Source organism: Neocloeon triangulifer, unplaced genomic scaffold (genome assembly GCF_031216515.1).
Source record: "Neocloeon triangulifer isolate White Clay Creek 2 clone unplaced genomic scaffold, ASM3121651v1 ptg000003l, whole genome shotgun sequence".
NCBI lineage: Eukaryota > Metazoa > Arthropoda > Insecta > Ephemeroptera > Baetidae > Neocloeon > Neocloeon triangulifer.
In genome coordinates, this window is record NW_026775546.1 from 2502051 (window position 1) to 2521101 (window position 19051).

Below are 19051 nucleotides of genomic sequence, written 5' to 3' on the forward strand. Positions count from 1 at the left end.
GAATGTGAAACGATGGATCTCAAATTGACGAATTTAAAATTCTTCAAATTGTCAGATCTAGAAATTGAAGAATTGTCAACAAAAAAATAATTATCAAAGCCTAATTATTATTATTTATTCTTCTCGGTCTATACAAAAATTTTAAATTGGAGAAAAAATTTGCTATTAATTATTGAAAACAATGCAATTTAATTTCCTAATTAAAAATTAATACGTAATAAACGCACGCCACTCGTCGGTGACTTGCGTTACTTTTCGTTGCTAGTGCAGATCCTGTTGTAGGTGAGAAAAATCGCGGCGCGAGTGAATTTGCTCGTAGCGGTGCAGAGGGAGCGCGGTGCGTTGTTTGGCGGCGCAGCAGAAAAAGCTCAGTCGCTTCGTGACTCACGGCGGGCAACGACTGTAATTTATTCCGGCGCGAAGCCAGCACGGTGTGCATGCCAGAGTGCATGGGAAGAAGCGAGTGGTGCGCGCGATAACGACCAGCACGGCGGACTGACAACAAAGGGGGCGAGGGTTTTCCGTCATTCCGTGAATTATTCACACGCACTTCTTGTCGCACTTGATAAGCGAGCGCAAGTGGCCGCCGGACGAAAACCACCGACTGACAATCGCCAGGTGAGTGGAAAAACCTTCTTCTAAATCAGTTAATTCCTATCGCCACAAACTTGGCCGTGAACTTCACTTTTTTGAAAAACTCATGATTTCATCTCACAAGTCAAATAATCAATGAGAACTTCTTTATTAATCTTAAGAAAACAATGAAGTTCAATTTTTCCTATCAAAATCTGCGAAATTCTGTTTAGTGGCTGTGCCGTTTTGTTCAACATTTCCATTTCTTTAATCGTTTTTTTTTTTTTTTTTTAATAGAATCGAGCTTTTTAATTTTTTAGTGGTTCAAAAGAAATCAGTTCTGAACATTTTATGTAATTTAAATTCAATAAACCAAGTTTTGTAAAAAAACCAATGCAACTTTTCACAATTTTAATTTTTTGGCATGAAGAGATCACATAAAATTAGTTGATTGTGCTATATTAAAATAATTATTGATTTTATTATTATTATATCTGGAACTCTGCAATTTTGTTGCCTCTGCAAATCTAGTCCCTAGTGATTTTAAAGGGAAAATTTTAAACTTCGGTTTAAAAAAAGTGACAAATTTTTAGTTACTGTTTTTTTGTTTTAATTTTAAAAATGATTACATCGAGAAGTTTTTCAATTGATAATTTTATTTTAATGGTTTTCAATATTAAAATGATAAAAATAATTAAATTGTTATGTGTTTCTAATTTTGCAAACAGATTTTTATCTGTCGTTTTAAAAAAACGTGCACAAAACATGAAATTTTAGGCTTAAATTTATTATTCAATTAAAGCTGATTCATGCATAAAATTATCTATAAAACTAGACTGAATTAATTTGCAAGGTTTTAATGAAAAAAAAAAATAATCATTTTTTTTTATATTGAAAAGTGTATTATTGAAAATAGTTTTAATTGTGTCAATTGTGTGGGATCTGGCAAAAATTCACTTATTGTAATTGCAAATCACAAAAATTTTCAATAATCTTATTCATCAATTCAATATTAGGGATATAAATTTATTTTCTAAGTAAAGTAATCTACAAAAATTTAGCTTATTATTCCAACTGAACAACTTTAATTCTTTAGTTGGAAAAATTTAAGGAATTTAGATTATTTTCTATAGAAAAAAATCAGCTGTATTTTGAATCAGAAAAAACTGTAAATTAATAAAAAGAATCTCAAATAAATTACACTCACAATGCAGAAATAAAATGTTCCCGTCAATAGATAACTTATTAACGTATTGTATTTGATTGAAAAATCACCGATTAGTCTTTTAACAATTAAAAGAAAAATTATAACATTAACATAACTTTAACAAATATTATATATTTAAACAAATGGATGAGTTGAAAAGAATTTTGCTGACAGTTATTTCATTACCACAAAGGGTTCATTAATTCGCGTCCGGATTTGGTAACAACCTTGATTGTTTTTTGTTTCTGCAAGAATGGAGCCCGGCGAGGAGCATCCGAGCGACGTCGGCTTCCAAAGCGCGTTCGCCAGGGCCCTCGCGCAAGCCAGCGTCCGCCGATCGAAAAGCCACCAAGCGGAACCGACGGCGGTCCAGCCCGAAGATCCAGACGAGGAAAACGTCAATCAGCAGCTCAAGGAGGTAGGAATGTTAATTTCAAATTAAGTGAGACGGAGATGCAAATTAAATTTATTTTTTAAAGAAAAAAAAATAATAAAAATTGCGGTTTCCCGATTTCCTTGGCGGTCGTCGTAAAACAACAGAAACCTAATCTACGCGCGCTTTTTACTCGGATTTCAGCGGGTTCTCACGTCGCGTGTGTGTCTGACAAAAATTATAACATCCCCGATTTTTGTGCAGCTCACACGAGAAAGCCTGCTCAATGTCACTCGATCATTGCAGCTTGAAATTCAATCGACAAAAGAAAGCGAGCCGATGGTAATTATACGTCGCCTCGCTTGATTGGCGTGAGATAGAAAAATGAATAACGCACAAAGAATTATTCATCGTTAATGGGAAAATGTGATGCAAGACGCTCACATTGCGCACTTGAAGCTGCGGAGAAATTAACTCCAACAACGTAATCCTTTTTAGGAACGGAAAGTGAAAAAGGTCGTCACTCTTATAATTAAAAATTTTGAAAATTATATTTTGTGAAATTGCTAAAAAAAACTGCTGGATATATAAATATTATATATTATCTTAAATTACATGCAAAATAAAATCAGTCTTAATAAAACTCAATTAAGCTAACCTGGGAAATGTTCAAAAAAGTTGTGCGAGATTTTTCCAGACCTATCAGTCACTTTTATCTTAAATTTCTTACAAAATTGCACGGAATATGAGGTTTGAAAAAAATGTATGTAAAGTGTAATTTCAATTGCTTCAAACTATTTAAAATTTTTTAATAAAATTAAAAAAATTTAGTTGCGAGTTGCTTTTTATTCAGTTCCAATTATGGGCAATTTTTCCCAATTTAAGATGGGGTTAATAAAAAAGAACAATACAAAGAGCAAAATTAACATTTCTTATAATATTAATCATAAAATTATCTATTACATTGTTAGTTTATGATTATTAAAAATAAAGTGTTGATCAGGGAACTTTTGTCATTTAAATCAGTTCATTTTCCTGTGTTATTTAGCTTATGTCTTTAATTATATTTAATTAAATTTTATTAAAAATAAATCCTTCTAAAATAAAATGTAAAAAATTATTTTATCTATATTTATTTTTAATTGGTTTTCTAAATATTATTATAAAAATGATGTTTGATATCCTTTGTCTGTATCTTTTTTTGTTACATTAAAAGTTTTTTAAGTTTACTTCTACTTGTTTATTTAGTAACATTCATAATTTGTTTGCTTGCATAATCTCAAAACGCTCAAAATGTGTGTTAGATGCAATAAATTATCAAATTTAATTACAATGTGGCTCCATTTAAATTCTTAATTACAGAGTAAACACAAAAACCTTTAACCTGTGCACCAATTCCCAAAGAAAAAAATCGCTTATCTATTAGTGGCGAGTGAAAATCTTTGAAGCAGAGTAATATTAAAAATGCAATTCTCGGAGTTCGCACGAGTGTCTCTTCTTTGGCGAAAGAGGATCCGCAGAGAGAAAATATACTGACAGGCTGGCTGGCTGTGTGGTATTTTCGCACAGAACGGAAGTTCAGCCCGGCTGGTGCGCTGCGCAGGTACTTGAACTCATCTCACGCTACTTGTGCATGTACGTACACAGATAGTGTGTGTGCCTGAAATTTCAATAAGGGACCCGCACACGGTTTTATCACAAAACAATGAATATTTAAAACGGTGCATAAAATAAAAATCACAGAATAGTTTAAATAAATTACAGTAATTACATGTTTAATTCAGCTTTATAAATGAAGTCTTAAACGACAAAATAATTTTTGTTTGTTTGAAATGTTTTACTTGCCAATGATAAATTATAAAATATTTTATTAATTACATTTTGAAACAAAAATAAAATTGATTCAAAAAAATAATTTTGTTTAATGTTAATTATCAATTTTCAAATTCAATTTGGAGAAAATTAGGGGAAAAAATATTCTGACGGCAGATCCATGAAATAAAGCATGTTTCTTTTTTTAATATATTTAAAATTTAATTTTTATGCAACTGAAATTCAGTCAAAAAACCAAACAAAACACAATATTTGGTGGAACTACGCTCACAAAATATATGAAGAAAGAAGATTGAAATTCAATTAAAAAATAATTCTGTCATCATCTATTCGAGAATTTAAATTTTAAAGATAACCAAAATTTTTCATGAATCTAGAGTATCTAAATTTACAACTTTTTGTTGGTAAAAAATTCATTCTTCTGATTTAATAATATTTTCCCATCATTATACAAAAAATCATTCGTAAATCAACCTAGATCCCGAAATTTCGCTTCACTGCGCATCGTTCCGAAAGATAAGGCGTCGGCGTGCAGCTCCCCTTTTACTTTTTATCAATCAGGTCGCCAGGTCACAAGAATTTTGAGAGAAAACAGCCGAATAATCTAACCATTGATGCGCCAAACCGGAGAGAATCACTTCTTCTTATGTCGTTCCAATCCAAACAACGTCTTGATTTCTCATTGTTTTTCTTTTTTATGCCTCAAAAACCAAACGCGTGACTTATTTTTCTTGTGCGTACGTCGGCGTGAAAGGTGAAAATAATAACAATGTCACGACTAAAAGAGGAAAAAAATAAACAAGAAGGAGAAATTATTGGCCTTAGAGAAATTTGAGAGAATAGAGGGAATAGAATAATAATTGTCAGTCTATATTAAAATTAATCAAATTTTATTATTGTACAAAATTTTGATAATTTCAAAAAATAAAGAAGAAATTAAATAAAAAGCGCAAAATTAAATAGAAAATTTGATCAAATTGTTCTCTACAAAAAACCAGTTTCTATAGTCTATATTATTGTTTGGTTTTAAATTCACATGGTGATTTTCTTCTTTTCAAATCAAAAGCTGCACCGGTGTGTGTTTGGCGGAAGTGCGCCGCTCAAACATAAGGGACGATAATGGGGCGGCGTGTGTGATTATAATTGCTTTGAACTTCCTGCGCCGCGAAACAAGCGTGTCCCCCCACGCACAACAATGAATTGCTTTTCTTTGTCCAGCCGACGCAACAAACTCCATTATGCTGGAAAAAAAATTAAATTGCTCGCAGTGGCAAGTGGAACACGTCCCTGAAAAAGATTAATTTCGTCCTGAGACTTCCGCCTAGTGGACGAGAATTGTGACGAGATACGGACACTTAATTTAGATTCTTCAAGTTTTTACTTCTATAATAATTACTACTGCCCCGATTGTGAGACTTTTGAAAATCTTCTAACACTAAATTTGTAGAACTTTTAATAAAGTTTGTTAAATTTATTTATTAGTCGTTTTAATTAACTCTTAATTAATTAAATTTTATAGCAATATTGATCAAAAAATTGCAATTTTAACAACTTTGAATTATTTTATATTTCAAGATGAAGTTTAATGCAGTGACTGCAAGAAATTCAATTTAAATTTATAAGATAGAATATTTATTACTGATAACTTTAAGAGTTTAAGTCCATAAATCGAGTTTGTTTAAATTAATTATTAACTGAATTCTACTGGAATTTATGTTCCTTTTAATATCTTTTACTAGTATTGAAATAAATGGTGTGCTACATTAATGCAATCAAATTGTTTTTCCAAGAACATCTTCTTGACAATTACAAATTACATGAACTATCACTTCTTACTGTTATTTTAGATAATTTCTAATTAAGGTTATGTTCTTTCCATTACAACTTAACAAGCCATTGTAGCAACAAATGAATGTCTTTGCTTTTCTTTTTAATGGACAAACGTCGTCGCTCAATTTAATTTTACTCCGACAATTGGCGACGAGAGATCAGCTTTGTCACTTTAATTGACACGCCATTCTCATGCTCGATCAAAATCAAACGGACACGGCCTAACGGTTTCCTCCGTCCGAAATCAGATAAATCGTCGACTGCTCATTGCACACATCCGCCACCGCCCGTTTGCACTTTTTTCTGCTCATCTCATTTGAAAATTTACTGCTACTCACTAACATGCTAATTAAACGCGATTTTATACGCGGCTGCCCAAAATGTTTAATCACTGTTAACAAGCCTATTAACGAGAACCAACGCCTCATCTGCAGCCAGATGTTGATAGGAAGAGGGAGCGATTTTTTTTCCTCTAATTTTAGCTGCAGGATGTGTTAAAATTTGAGATGCACCTCTTTAAATAGTTTCGGCTGAGGGTGGAATGTTTTTGTTAGTGGTATGCGACGCTGAGATATTTTTAGCACGGGGCCAACAGCTGTTGCCATATAGAAACATATGCCGAGGAATGCATTCATATTTTTGGAAATTGAAAATATTTTTCAAATTCGCACTAAAAGAATAAATTTTTGGAAAGAGTGTTTTTCAAGTTTAAATCTTCTTAAATTGAAATGATTCTCATTTTCTGCGACAGTATTTTTTTAATATAATTTAAAAATTTAATTATTTAGACTTTGGTGCAGGTCTTAAATAAAAAGGAATCTGACAAAGAGGTCTCCAAATTTAACCATGAATGAATTTGCTAATCAAAAGTTCAATTTACTTAAAGACTCCATATTGGCATAGTCAAGTCATATCTTTATACCAATGGTGGTTAAAATTTCCAATTGTTTTCCAATAATTGCCAAAAATGCCTCCTATTGTTGCAAATACTTCATTTTTCTTTGTTTAATAATATAATTTCACGGAATAAAATTATTTATTTAGTTATTATTCCTTTCTCCGAAAATGAGATAAATAGCTCAAAATATCCTATCCATATTGGTCCACAATAAATTTTAACAGTTGTGCTTATTAAAAAATAAAAAATTAATTAAAGTAGTCATTTGTCAAAAATTATCCGTTTCAACATATTTTAGATATACTTGGATTTTCCTCCTTCCAAATGGCATTTAGGTATCTATCCAATTATTTAACTTCAAATTTTTATTAATTCTGTTTGACAGTTATAAAAATATTATTAAAATTTAATTAAAAAGTTGTTACTATTTATTCAAAAAGAGTTAAATTAAAAATAAGATGGAGCAATTTAATTCAACAACCTTGTAACCAAATTATTTCCAGCTCCCATTAGTCACTTCTAATCAAATTGATTGTAAATTTTCCCATTGCACAGCAATTAAATTTGATTGTTTGAAAAGCCGATTAGGGAGCATGTGACTGATTTCCAATTAGGTCATGAGAGATTTATTTTCGTTTCAAATTAATATTCGTCTCCCACATTGTTAAATAATACAGATTTGCGCAATGTTCTCCAGTGAGATAGTTGCAGAAATCAAAACCGAAAACTGGTTGGTCTTAGCGATTTCGCAACACGATCTCATGATCTATCTGCATCCCGCGTGCGTAATGAGCTGATCAAAGCAAGGCAAAAGCTGCAGAGAAAAGGTGGCGACTTGAAAACGACACCGTTTGCCCTGGTTTAGCCGCAGGAAGTCCCTCTCGATTTCAATGCTAGGCGAAAAAATGTTGTGGAAAAGAAAGATACAGAGAAACCTGCACGATTTGTTTTGATCTCACAATGAGTATGATTTTATGGGTTAAATAATCCTGTAAAGAGGAAAATAATTTTCAAAATTTATTAAGAAAAGCATAAACTTTCCAAGGTTTTTTTTGTTTTTTAAGGAAAAAGGAAAACAATATTTAATTGCAAAGTTGATGGACCGATTCAAAGTATAGATTAAATTACGTAATAATTAAAATTAAACTTGGAGTATTCATTTAAATAGTAATTGGATCAGCAAATTTGTTTTAAATTTCTATTTAAATAATTTTTAAGCAAAAATAAGTTTATGGTAAAATATAATATTTATTTTCCCTGCAATTGAATTTCTTTTAAGTTTTGCTAAAAAACTTTCCGCTATTTTCGATTGTTTTGTCATCCAGGAGCGAAAATCAAAGATCGCGGCAGAGCTCCCAGAGCGAATTAGCGGTCCGAGATTGCGACAGAGGAATTTATTTTCACTGAAGGGCGTGCAGAATCTGCGAGCTGCCGCTTTCATTCCCTTTTTTATTCCGCATTCTATCGCCCAAACAATAAAAGTCGGTATACAGTTTTACGACTGAAAAGCGGAGTGATGAGGTAAATTTATTATTTTGAGCTTGAGCAGCAGTGTCTCACGGTTGCGAGAGATAAACTTGAGTGATAAGCCGTCGTTGCATGTGTAATCAGAGCAGAAAAAGGCAAAATATAATTCACCAAATTTTTTAAAGTTTTGCGCAAAGTTGTAAATTTCTATTGTTTTGACACAAATTTTAACTAAATATTCAATTATTTTAAGTATTCAGCTCAATTTTTAATTTATTTATTATATTTTACAACAATAAATAATATTTTAAAATAAACCGACTTTAATTAAAAATTAACTTCATTACAAGAGTGTAAATTCATTTTTTTTTTAATAATAAATTATGTTAAGTTGTGCAAAAGTTTGTAGAATATTTAAATCAAAATCTAATTCACACATGTCTTGTTTTTCTATGGTTTTTCACTACAAATGTAAACATAATTTTTCCAACAGCTTTCAATTATTTTCATTAAAGTAGCATAATAAGATTAAATGAAAGAAAATTCGCGGGAAAAGTCTTTTATTCAAATTAAATGAAATTAATATATCAGAATTTCTCTCAATCTCCATAATAAGTTGTCGGTTACGTATTGATAAAATTTTTGACTTTTATTATGCAAAACAATGTGCAACAGGAAACCGGGGGCGCGGAGTTTTTATTTTATTTTTTGAATGCATCATACGCTGCATTACCGGAGTTCTGCTCTGCAGAGCACAAAGCACCTGCTTCATAAACTGGCGAGTATCTGCCCATTGTATCTCGTTCTCAATCCCTCATCATTATATTATATCCACGTGAGTCACTTCTTGTCCTCTCTGCTCAGCCGAAAGTTCAACGAGAGGGAACTTTTAAAACGCTTACCGAACTTCAGCTGCAATTATGAGAGAGAAAATATGAGTGTTGCACACACTAACATGTAGCATAGTGAAAGAAAAATTTCTGTGTAATCGCTGCAAGGCCCCAGGGTCGCTTTGAATTGATAATCTTATACGCGAGTGAGTGTGTTTGAGATTCGGTCTGGTGAAACTTACAACAGACAGATTGTGTCTATACTGCAGATCATATAATTTATATAAATTTCGCAAAAGGCATAAAAAATTTAATAAACATCACATACAAAGAACATTCAAAATAGTTAATTTACCTCTCTGATTAATGTCATTATTTAGGAAATGGTTGAAATTGGTTAGAAAAATTAAATTTTCATTTATTTTCTGCGAAATCATATTTCATTGTTTAACAAGCCGCTTTCCAATCCAAATCTTAAATCTGGAAACTTATTCACATCAAAAAGTAAAATTTAGTCTATTTGATATTGGACAGAAATTTTTATCGCACGTCAAACTGTCTCATAAAATTGTAATAATTTGTAACTGATTAACTTTACTAAAATTTATAGAAAAAAAAACCAAACCCGAGCAGAAAATGACCCTTTCAGTATCAATTACTCTTTTTATATTTAAAAACATTTTCCTAAACATTTTTTCAATATCACCCACATTTGTTTACGATTTATACAAGCTTTCAATTCATTTATATTTTATATTGATTTACACTGAATCCTTAACATTTTACAGAAAATTCTTGGTAGTGCATTATAACTCATCATTTTATTTTATAAAAAGCCTCTGTTAACTTCAGACAGTTCAGAGTTTATGCGCCTTAACGTATTGTGTGAAAAACATTTTCCTCTATTTAAATAAATAAATTATCTATTTTTGTAAATTTTGAGATGTGAAACATATAATTTTAAAAAGAATTATGACTGTATTATGTTTAATTTTATGTCAACTTTTGTTTAATATTAAATAGCATTTTCTAATATTTTGTTTTTTAAGCATAACATTAAATATTTGCCTAGTTAAATAATATAACTAAAATTATTATTATTTTTTTTATTTATTTAACGTTTAATTTTTTTTTAAATTTGTTCTATTCTTTATGATTACTAATGATATTAATTCAACTATTAAATATATATACATTGTTTGGCAGACAGAAAAGAATTATTTGAAGTTTAAACAAAATATTTTTTTGCAGACTTTATATGGAACTTTGATTGATTGATTGATTAAGAAATACCTCAAATATCGGTATTATTTTTCCGATAATAATATATCAGATTTTTAGATCACGGATCTTATTCTTTGATCTCTCACGCATTTTGAAATGATAGCGATACTCTTTCCAGCGAGATTTACGGTTGTCTGACCCCTGCAGCCACCAAGTACACAAACAAAACAAAACCGCACCGCGCCGTTTCTTAATCCCAATCATATATATATCGAAAACAAGTGCGGAGGAAAATTTTCATAATTCGTGAGAAACAATAGAATGGTCTCCCTCCGGCTGGCGCTATTTAATTTGCATTCAATTGGAAACAATTTTCACGCTCCTCTGCCCGCTATGGAGAGAAACTGGATTCAAATGAAAAGCACGCGTTTTATTTATTTTTGCATCCATTGTTCCGTCAGCTGACTGCGGCCGAGAGTTGTATAAGAGATCTTTGTGTGCATTATTATTTGATATTCATTCAGTCTATTGTGCGAATTAATCCGCCCTTCTCCGTGGCGGCGTAGAGTCGCCGACGAGAAAAGTGTAGTGGTTTCTACGCATTATGCCAATGTCACACAAAGGAAAAAACAGTCATAATATAATTTAAAACAATAAAATAAGGAAGCATTGAAATAAGAGTAAAATAGAAGTGCATGTGTTTGTATGAGCTAGAGAGTCATCAAGTCTCAGGCACTCCCGAAATTGGAATTTATTTTTGAATATTTTGCAAAATTAAAAAAAAAAAATTCATTTACTTTTTCAATTTAAATTGAACTGTTTTAAATTCTTGATGTACCTTTCCAAAATACAAAGAGCTCGAAATTGAACAGTTGAAAATTTGGCTTTGTGAATTCATAATATATTAAAACTGATTAAAACTATAATTTCAATAAAAAAAAAACTTTGGCATTTCAAGAATTAAATTCTCTTATCAGAATAAATTGCTTTTTTTTAAATACAATTTCTAAGTTCAGAATATTTTTGTTTGGTTGAAGGTACAATTTATTTTGTATAAAAATGATAAATTATGTACCCTGAGAATTTTTGGTAGTTTTTGGTTGAGTAATCAAAGGAAGTGCACATCCTTCTCGACCGTGCCTCGACACGAGAAAGTGAATTCATTGTCCTTGAGCCTCGATTTATAAATTCAACAAGACCACAATGCAAAGGAGCGTCGAAATCGGCCTGAATTTCATGCCGTTCAAAATTATTTATATTTTGACTGACGGGTGTCTATTATCGATTTTGCATACTCGGCAGGAAACGAGACGCCCTTTTCGCCATACGAAAAGGGTCAATAACGGTGTACATGAAATTGCTGCAGCGAATCAAACGGAGCTACATGTAATTTTACACTCTTGATTTTTTTCCACATTCCGGCCGACGCCACAAAAACAACAACAACGGGCGTCAATCTCTCTCGGAGAACATACAAATGTTTCTTTCTTTCGTTCCGTCACGTAAAAAAAAAGAGTTGCAGCCCAATCGAGAAAACAAACAACCGGAAGTGGAGATTCGTAATGAAAACTATACTTCTCGGAGCGCTATTTTTTTTGCAAGCACACAATCTGTTTGGGGCGTGGGTCCGCTCGACTCAGGTAATTTGCCGCGGGCGAATAATTGCAATTTCGAGACGATGCAGCCCATTTCGCAGTAGCGGTCTTTCTTTCTTTAGTGCCCAGGGCCGACGCAAATTTGCTTTTCTGCAGCTCATTAGCAGAAATAATTTGATGCGTTGCGCAAATTCATTGCGATTTGCAGCTCGTTAACTTCAGCTGAAATCAGCTCCACGTGCAGTTCTCAACCAACCTAAATAATCAGTTTTTTAATTTAATTTATTTTCAAATAATCGTATTTTAAAATTTTATGATACAAGACATATTTCCTTTAATAAATTTGTTATTAAAGAATAAAAAAAATTTCATTTTTCTTTCACACTTAATTGATTCTTGTTTTTTTTTTTTTTTCAATTATTCACATACAATAAAAATTCATCATCAATTTTTTCATTCCCTCTAAAATTAATTTTGAAAATTTATCTTTGCCAAATTTCGTGTCATCATGATACAAAATAATATTGAATAAAAACCATTTTTGGATTTTCTTTTCATGGAAAGTGATTAATTTGAGAGGGTGGAATTATTTGAGATATTTTTGAGTGGAAATTTGTAAAATTTTTACTGTTTTCAATAGATTATGTTTGACTAATAATAGTATAAATTAATTAATATAAATTTCTAGCAATTAATTTTGTAAGAGAAAAAATGATTTTTTTAAATTAAAGTACATTTTCTCGAGAAAAAAAACCAAATGCCGCAGGACAAATTTAAAAATTCAACAGTATTTTTAACTTCTTTTTCATTCAAGAGAATTCGAAAAATGACACTCTTAAAACTTTTACTTGAAAACAACCCTATCTAGGAATTTTTCAACAATTTATGCCTAAAAATTAGCATTTTTTGAGAAAAAAGAGAACCAGGCTGTAAAAGATTTAACAGAAAACGCTGATTCTCACTGAAAGTATCCCGTTACAATTTCATCCCAGCAGCTCCGCAATAAAACAATTTTTCTCCTGTGTCAACCAAGAGACGTCAACATGTATTTAGTCGAGTTGCAGCAAACTTGGCAAATCTCGCATTAATTCGCAGAAAATAAGCAACTGGATGCAACTCAAACAGCAGCAGGTGTACACACGGCTTATAATTACAGCTAGTATAATCCCTGGACGCGATAATGATGTGAAAAATTCCGCACCGCTTTAATTTCAAAACAAAGGAAAGTAAAATTAAGCTGCGAGTATTGCCCCGCGCTAATTTTGGCATCTCTCTTGTATGATAATATCTCTTCGCAATCAAAAATAATTTTACGTAATTAAAGAAGAGGTGAACAAACGAGAAAAAATACTAACAAAAACTTGACCTCACAATAGAAGAATTTAATTCAGATAATATTTTTGTTTAGCGAATCAGGTTATATTGATGTTTTCTTTCTCATTGGCATGGTTTTGAGAATCACACAAACGGGTCGCTTATTAAAACGCGCGCCTGTAATTATCACACACAAATTGTTTGTTTGATGTTCCAGTCTGGTGATGTTCTTGGTTAATAAAATGCATATGGGTCCAAGAAGTGGTAAACTCACAGTGCAGAAAGCAAGCAAGGATTTTGCTATGGGAATAAATTAATGAAATCTTTAAGAAAAAAAGAAACCAATGGAAATTTTAAATTGCATCTCATCACATTTAAAAAATAGTAATTAAGGACTTCATCTCAAGATATTATTCCCTAAATATTATTTAAAAATATTTTCTGTCTGTTTAATTATTAAAAAAAATATATTATTCAGAATTTTTTATATCATATTTCATTTTGGACGTTCAATATTTTCAAATAAAAGTTTAATTAAAATTCAAGGATTTTTGAAGAAAATTATTTTACTTGAGATATGAATTTAATTTTTTGAATTTCTTAGTTTAGGTCGGTGATTTGAAATACAACCTCGACTCTTTGTAAAAAAAAGTTATTATTTTTTCCTCCATTTATCAGTTTTTGTGACAAATAAATTAATAATCCCAATCATTGGCCTATAATTGTAAAAAATTAGATAAACTTTATAAAAATTTAGACATGCTAAAATATTTGCAATTTACGCATTTTTTTCTTACTTGATATTAAAAATTCACAAAATTAATAATTATTTGCAATCAAATTTCAGGAGTGCGAGCGTCTGATGGAGGAGAACCGTCGATTGAAAGCGTCCGCCGTGCTGTCCTCTCATCTCAACATTGACCACGAACAAAGAGCGGAAGTGACATTGTTGCAGAGCAAAGTCAACACCCTGGCGTGGCAATTATCTCAGGTGAAATAACTTGCTTATTTTTTTGTATGTGGTGTGAGTCAGCCCAGAAGCTTTTCCTACCTAACCTTGATATTCAGCTCTACTTGCGTAAAATTTACTTTTTCTATTTGTGTTCTTTTTACCTCGCCAAGCTTGACGGTGCAGGTTTAATTTATATAATGAGAGTGTCGGCAATTGAAGAAACAAACTTTTAATTTCAGTCCGAGTCACGCAGGAGAATGGTCTGCTCGGTGGCTGAGCAGGTCGCCACCTTCTTGGAAAGGGTTTCCAAAACTCTGACGGCGAATTCTAACAGCCCAGAAGCAAAACGAAGCAATTCAGCTCGGTGCAGGTTTGCTTGAACTTTGTATTTAAAAATGATTTATTTGCAGATTTATTTTAAAAATTCTTATATAAATTTGTCAAATTTTTGCGATTTTACCAAATTTTTAATTCATCTAATTTATAAATTCAAGTTTTTGTAATTTTTTTTCAGTTGATGAAAAGAAAATTCTTATTTATTTATTGGGTTATTAGATTTCATTTCAAGTTTTTTGTGTGTTGACAGGGTACCTAGGTCGAGGAGTACTCACTCCGGAGACATTAGAGACTCACTGGAGCACGAATTCACTCCGCGCACTTCTCTGCAAAGGTCGAACAGCCAAATGCAGCACACAGACTCTGAGTACTCATACACCAGGTATTGTATTCTATTTAAAAAAAGAAAATAAATTTCACTTTAATTGATGATTTGTAGTCGACGGAGTAGCTCAGTATCCATCGAGTCTGCAGAAAATGACAAATTGGGTCAGCAGGCGCACAGACTGGCGCGCACTTTGAAGTCCATGTTGAGTTCGCAGGAGCCTCCCATAATGTCCAACGAATCGCCTTCATCATCATTCAGGTATTTAAAATTTATTAATTTACGATTTAATTAATGCTTATTACGAGCATGAAAAAAATTTATAAGTAAAATAATTAATCAGTTAAAATAATAAGTACTGTATTATGTAATTATTTTCGTAAATGCGGTGATCAAAATATTGGCGGAAAGACAATAGCTTGGCCTAAATCAAGATCTCTTCAGCAGTTTGGAATTTTTTAACAATCGATTTTTAAGCCAATTCTTACACTATTTGAATTTTTGTTATCCTAAGAAAGCCATACATTAATACCTTTTATCTGGAAATGTGTAGCCAAATAGAAATTTTTTGAATTTTAATAAACTCAACATTTAATATAAATTTTTTATTTACTCAATCTCATAAGAAGTGAAATAAAAGTTTTCAAATTATAAAGTGTATAAATTTTCCTAATTTTTTTAATTAGGTAGCTGATCAGTGATCAATTTAGAAGATATTAAAAAAACACAAAATCTTACTCTGGGCTGGTTGCAATTTATAGATAATCTTATTAGTTATTTGATATAATGCATCTTTACTTTTGATGTAAAAAGGAACATTTTTTTAGAACATTTTTTTTATTCAACAAGTTTTTTTTATTAAAATTAAAATAAACGGGCAAACCACACATTCCCTCTTCCCAATCAAATACCAAAACCTTTGTAGCTGCAAAAAATAATTATTGTCCGTCATCTCCTTCTTCGACGACGTCCGGGTTTCCCGTCTGTCCTCCATTCTCTTCACTGCTGTCAGCGCCTCCTTGTTTTGCACTCTGCGTCAGCCTTCCTCTATATCCTGACTTCCAAGCTCTATTCTTTCGGGACTCTCCAAAATATTTCCTCAGTTGATCTGAAGAAAGCATGTAATTGAAATTACATCCTTTCAATTGCGCTTTCCTATCTGCGCAGGTCGGCAATATTGGATTTCCAGCAGGTGCTAAATATTTCATCTCATCAAAATCCAATTGAATCTTTTTAAAAATAATCTTACTGTTCGACGCGGTGATTAATTCAGAGTTTGGTGCTTGCTGTTTGCATAGAAGTTTTTTTAATCTGAATTTACGCTCTCGAACGCTCTGATAAAAGATTTTCTTACGAGGATAAATTCTCTCTGAATGCACGTGATCAATCTGAGACTGTCGCTTTTGCAGAACGTTGTGGCTGCAACACTCGCTGGGGTGGATTGCACGGAACCTGATGTGGTGGTTGTTGTCGATGCCAACACCTCTGTGCTTGTTTGCACACCTGGAATTTTGATTTTGCTAAAACGTGAACTCAGAAAGGTTAAATTGCTTTCCGTTTTGATTTAAATAATTTTGTCACTAATGAGTGAAATACAAGACTTTTTCTTGCAATTAGGTGAATTTGTGGTATTAGCTGCTTTTAAATTGAATACATACTGTTCATGCAAGTGTTGATGATATTTGCAATGAGTGGGCTCCAGGCGGCTTTGCTACCCGCTGTCAGAAAATCGAGAGCTTTCGTGTAGTTTGCCAATAAATTTTCCAAAATTATATTGCCGTTTTGGTCTAGCTACAAAATTCCAAGTAATTAAATTTCTGTTGAGAAGTTAATTTGATAAATACGTGGTTAGTTTTGTTCATGACGCACTCTGCCATACACTGATAGTTTCAATTGCATTTAATGAGAAATGAAGATGAATTTATTAATTTAAAATTAAAGCCCACGTTTCCGTTGCACCCTCCGCGTTCTGGCGTCAACTCAGCCGCCATTTGTCTCATACGCTGGCCAAAGCCTTTTCTCGCCTCTCGAGCTTGTCGGTTTTTGGAGTTCCTCTTGCCACCATAGCCTCGTCTTTTGCCACCAGAGAATTGAGTAAGTTTACCCTGACGCCAAGACTTGCCGCGGTTTCTACAATTCTTGAACATTTTTGGATAGAACAGCTTGGGGACGTTGACGCATTGCTGGGCCATCTGCAGAGATTCATTTATTGATGAAAAATTTCTATTTCAAAATGAAATATAAACCATCAGATAAAATGGGATGCAAAACTGTGGTTCATCAATCGCGAGTTGCTTCAGCACATCGGGAGAAACGTTTTGCATTCCTCTCTTGTGGGCCGAAACCACCTGAACCATTCCTAGAAAGAGTACCCCAAGTCCCGCGAGCTTCAACATTTTCCTGCTTGTGGTCGTTGCCACTTTCCATCTCCTCTCTTGTATACCAATTGACCATGATCATCGATAGAATTTGTGCGACAGAAGCCAATTGAAAAAGGCCACTGCTTTTCCATATTGCTTTTCCGACCAATCGATGTTCATTTCCTGCACAATACTGCGCGTTTGAGGTAGCAGAGGTGCCGTATTTCCTCTCTGCTGTTTTAACACAACTTGAATTGGTTCTGATAAAATAATATTTTATCAGAACCAACTCAAGTTTTAAAAATAATAATGTCTCTGATGATGAAGAAATTTTAAGTTATAGTAATTTTAAAAGAACAACCCTAAATTGCAAAAATTATTTAATTTATAGGAAATAGTTAGAAAATATTTGTTAAGGATTTTGAAATAAATTGTCTATTTTAAATTTTAATAAAAATGTAAATGATTTTAAATTTTAATAATATAAAGATCAGGGTTACAAGAGCTTTAAGTATTGCCGAAAGTGATACCAAATTAACTGCTCTTTGAACCAACGGCCTGATAATAATTATAAAAGATGCACTATTTCATATTAAATTTGGCGCAAATCAATTTTTCAGCGGTTAAAAAAAGACTGTCTTTAGACAATTTTAAATGGTCAGGACTTTTTTTAAATTATCAAATGTTTTTTGCTTAATATTCTGGTTCAATTTAATTTTTATGGTGTTTGGCTGTTTGCTGCTAAAAAAATAAATAACTAAATAATTTTGTAGGTGCGTGACAGAATAAAGCAGGATTGAATTTTTAAGGAATTCAAATATAGCTACGCTCAATAAATGTGAATCAACTTGTATTTCAAATTGACGTTTACAGTTGGCATGTGTCAGAATCATTCCCTTAGGGGTACCAAGGCCACTTTTGTCTTTCCGTTAATTTTTTGACTGCAACCGGCGTTCTCATTACCTGTATAATTCTGAGAATTTAACATAAGCTGATGTTTGTACATTTGTTTTTTTTTTCTTTATATCTCAGGTGCTTGCAAAAATTTAATTATTTATAAAGAAGCATCGTTTAAATTTTTATAAAAATAAATATTTATAATATTAAATATATATTAAAATTTATCAGTGCGCCTTTGATTATGTTAACTGCCGAAGTTTAATAAAAATCACAACTAATTTAGAAATCATTATATTTTTAACTATTATTTTAATCATTTTATTCCTCATAACGATTTTAATTTTCACTTTTAGTGAACTACTGAGGATGACGAGCAAACGAAGGCTTAATTACGAGTTGCCTGAGAGGCCACAGATCATCCAGCAGGAGCCCTCGGTGCCCTCCCGCCCTCCCTTGCCCTCTGACGTGACCTACATTTCACCTCTGATGCAACAGGACAGCACCTCTACTTGTTCCTCCAACAGTTCCTCGTCGTCCTCGCCCACACTCAAAGCCAGGGACTCGGACGAAAGTGGATTTTCCAGTATTGGCTCCTTTCAAGAGGTATTTTATTCATTCAATTTTAATAATTTTTCTTTGTCATCATTAAGAGGGGAAATATGTTTAATAATTTTTAAATATTTCATTAAAAAATAATTATGTTTGAAATTGGTGAAAAGCTTTTTATTTTAAATTGATTTTTCATTTTCAGGTTGGCTTGCCCTCTCCAAATGAAATAATTCCAAGACATGCCCGCTGCAGAAGCACGCCACTGATCAACAACAGAAATCACTCCGCTCGTCACCTCAACTTTTACAACGAGAACAGCCAGATCGGTTCGGCATCGCTGGAAATAACAACGTTGGAAAAGTTGAAAGTTTTGTGGGTGTGATTTTTGAAAGTTGCAAAATTAAAATGTGAATGTCTGTAAATAAATAAGCTTATTTAGATTTGAGAGTGGCAGAGGATAAAAATAAAAATTTATAAAAACAAAT

At 32.2% G+C, this 19051-nt stretch overlaps 2 protein-coding genes across 2 annotated transcripts; one reads left to right on the forward strand and one right to left on the reverse strand.

Moving 5' to 3' along the window:
* Positions 1-353: 353 nt before the first annotated feature.
* Positions 354-19045, forward strand: LOC132192552 (histone acetyltransferase KAT6A-like). The gene is made up of 8 exons (XM_059612557.1): positions 354-618; positions 2033-2198; positions 13992-14135; positions 14336-14466; positions 14683-14814; positions 14872-15018; positions 18371-18620; positions 18769-19045. The coding sequence occupies exons 2-8, from the start codon at positions 2034-2036 to the stop codon at positions 18946-18948; spliced, it is 1149 nt and encodes a 382-aa protein (XP_059468540.1). The 5' UTR covers positions 354-618; position 2033; the 3' UTR covers positions 18949-19045.
* On the reverse strand, positions 15609-17213 carry LOC132192758 (uncharacterized). Its single transcript, XM_059612857.1, has 7 exons — positions 17004-17213; positions 16704-16949; positions 16602-16637; positions 16416-16548; positions 16112-16260; positions 16007-16043; positions 15609-15952 (listed from the first exon to the last, which is right to left on the reverse strand). The coding sequence occupies exons 1-7, from the start codon at positions 17151-17153 to the stop codon at positions 15696-15698; spliced, it is 1008 nt and encodes a 335-aa protein (XP_059468840.1). The 5' UTR covers positions 17154-17213; the 3' UTR covers positions 15609-15695.
* Positions 19046-19051: the final 6 nt, after the last annotated feature.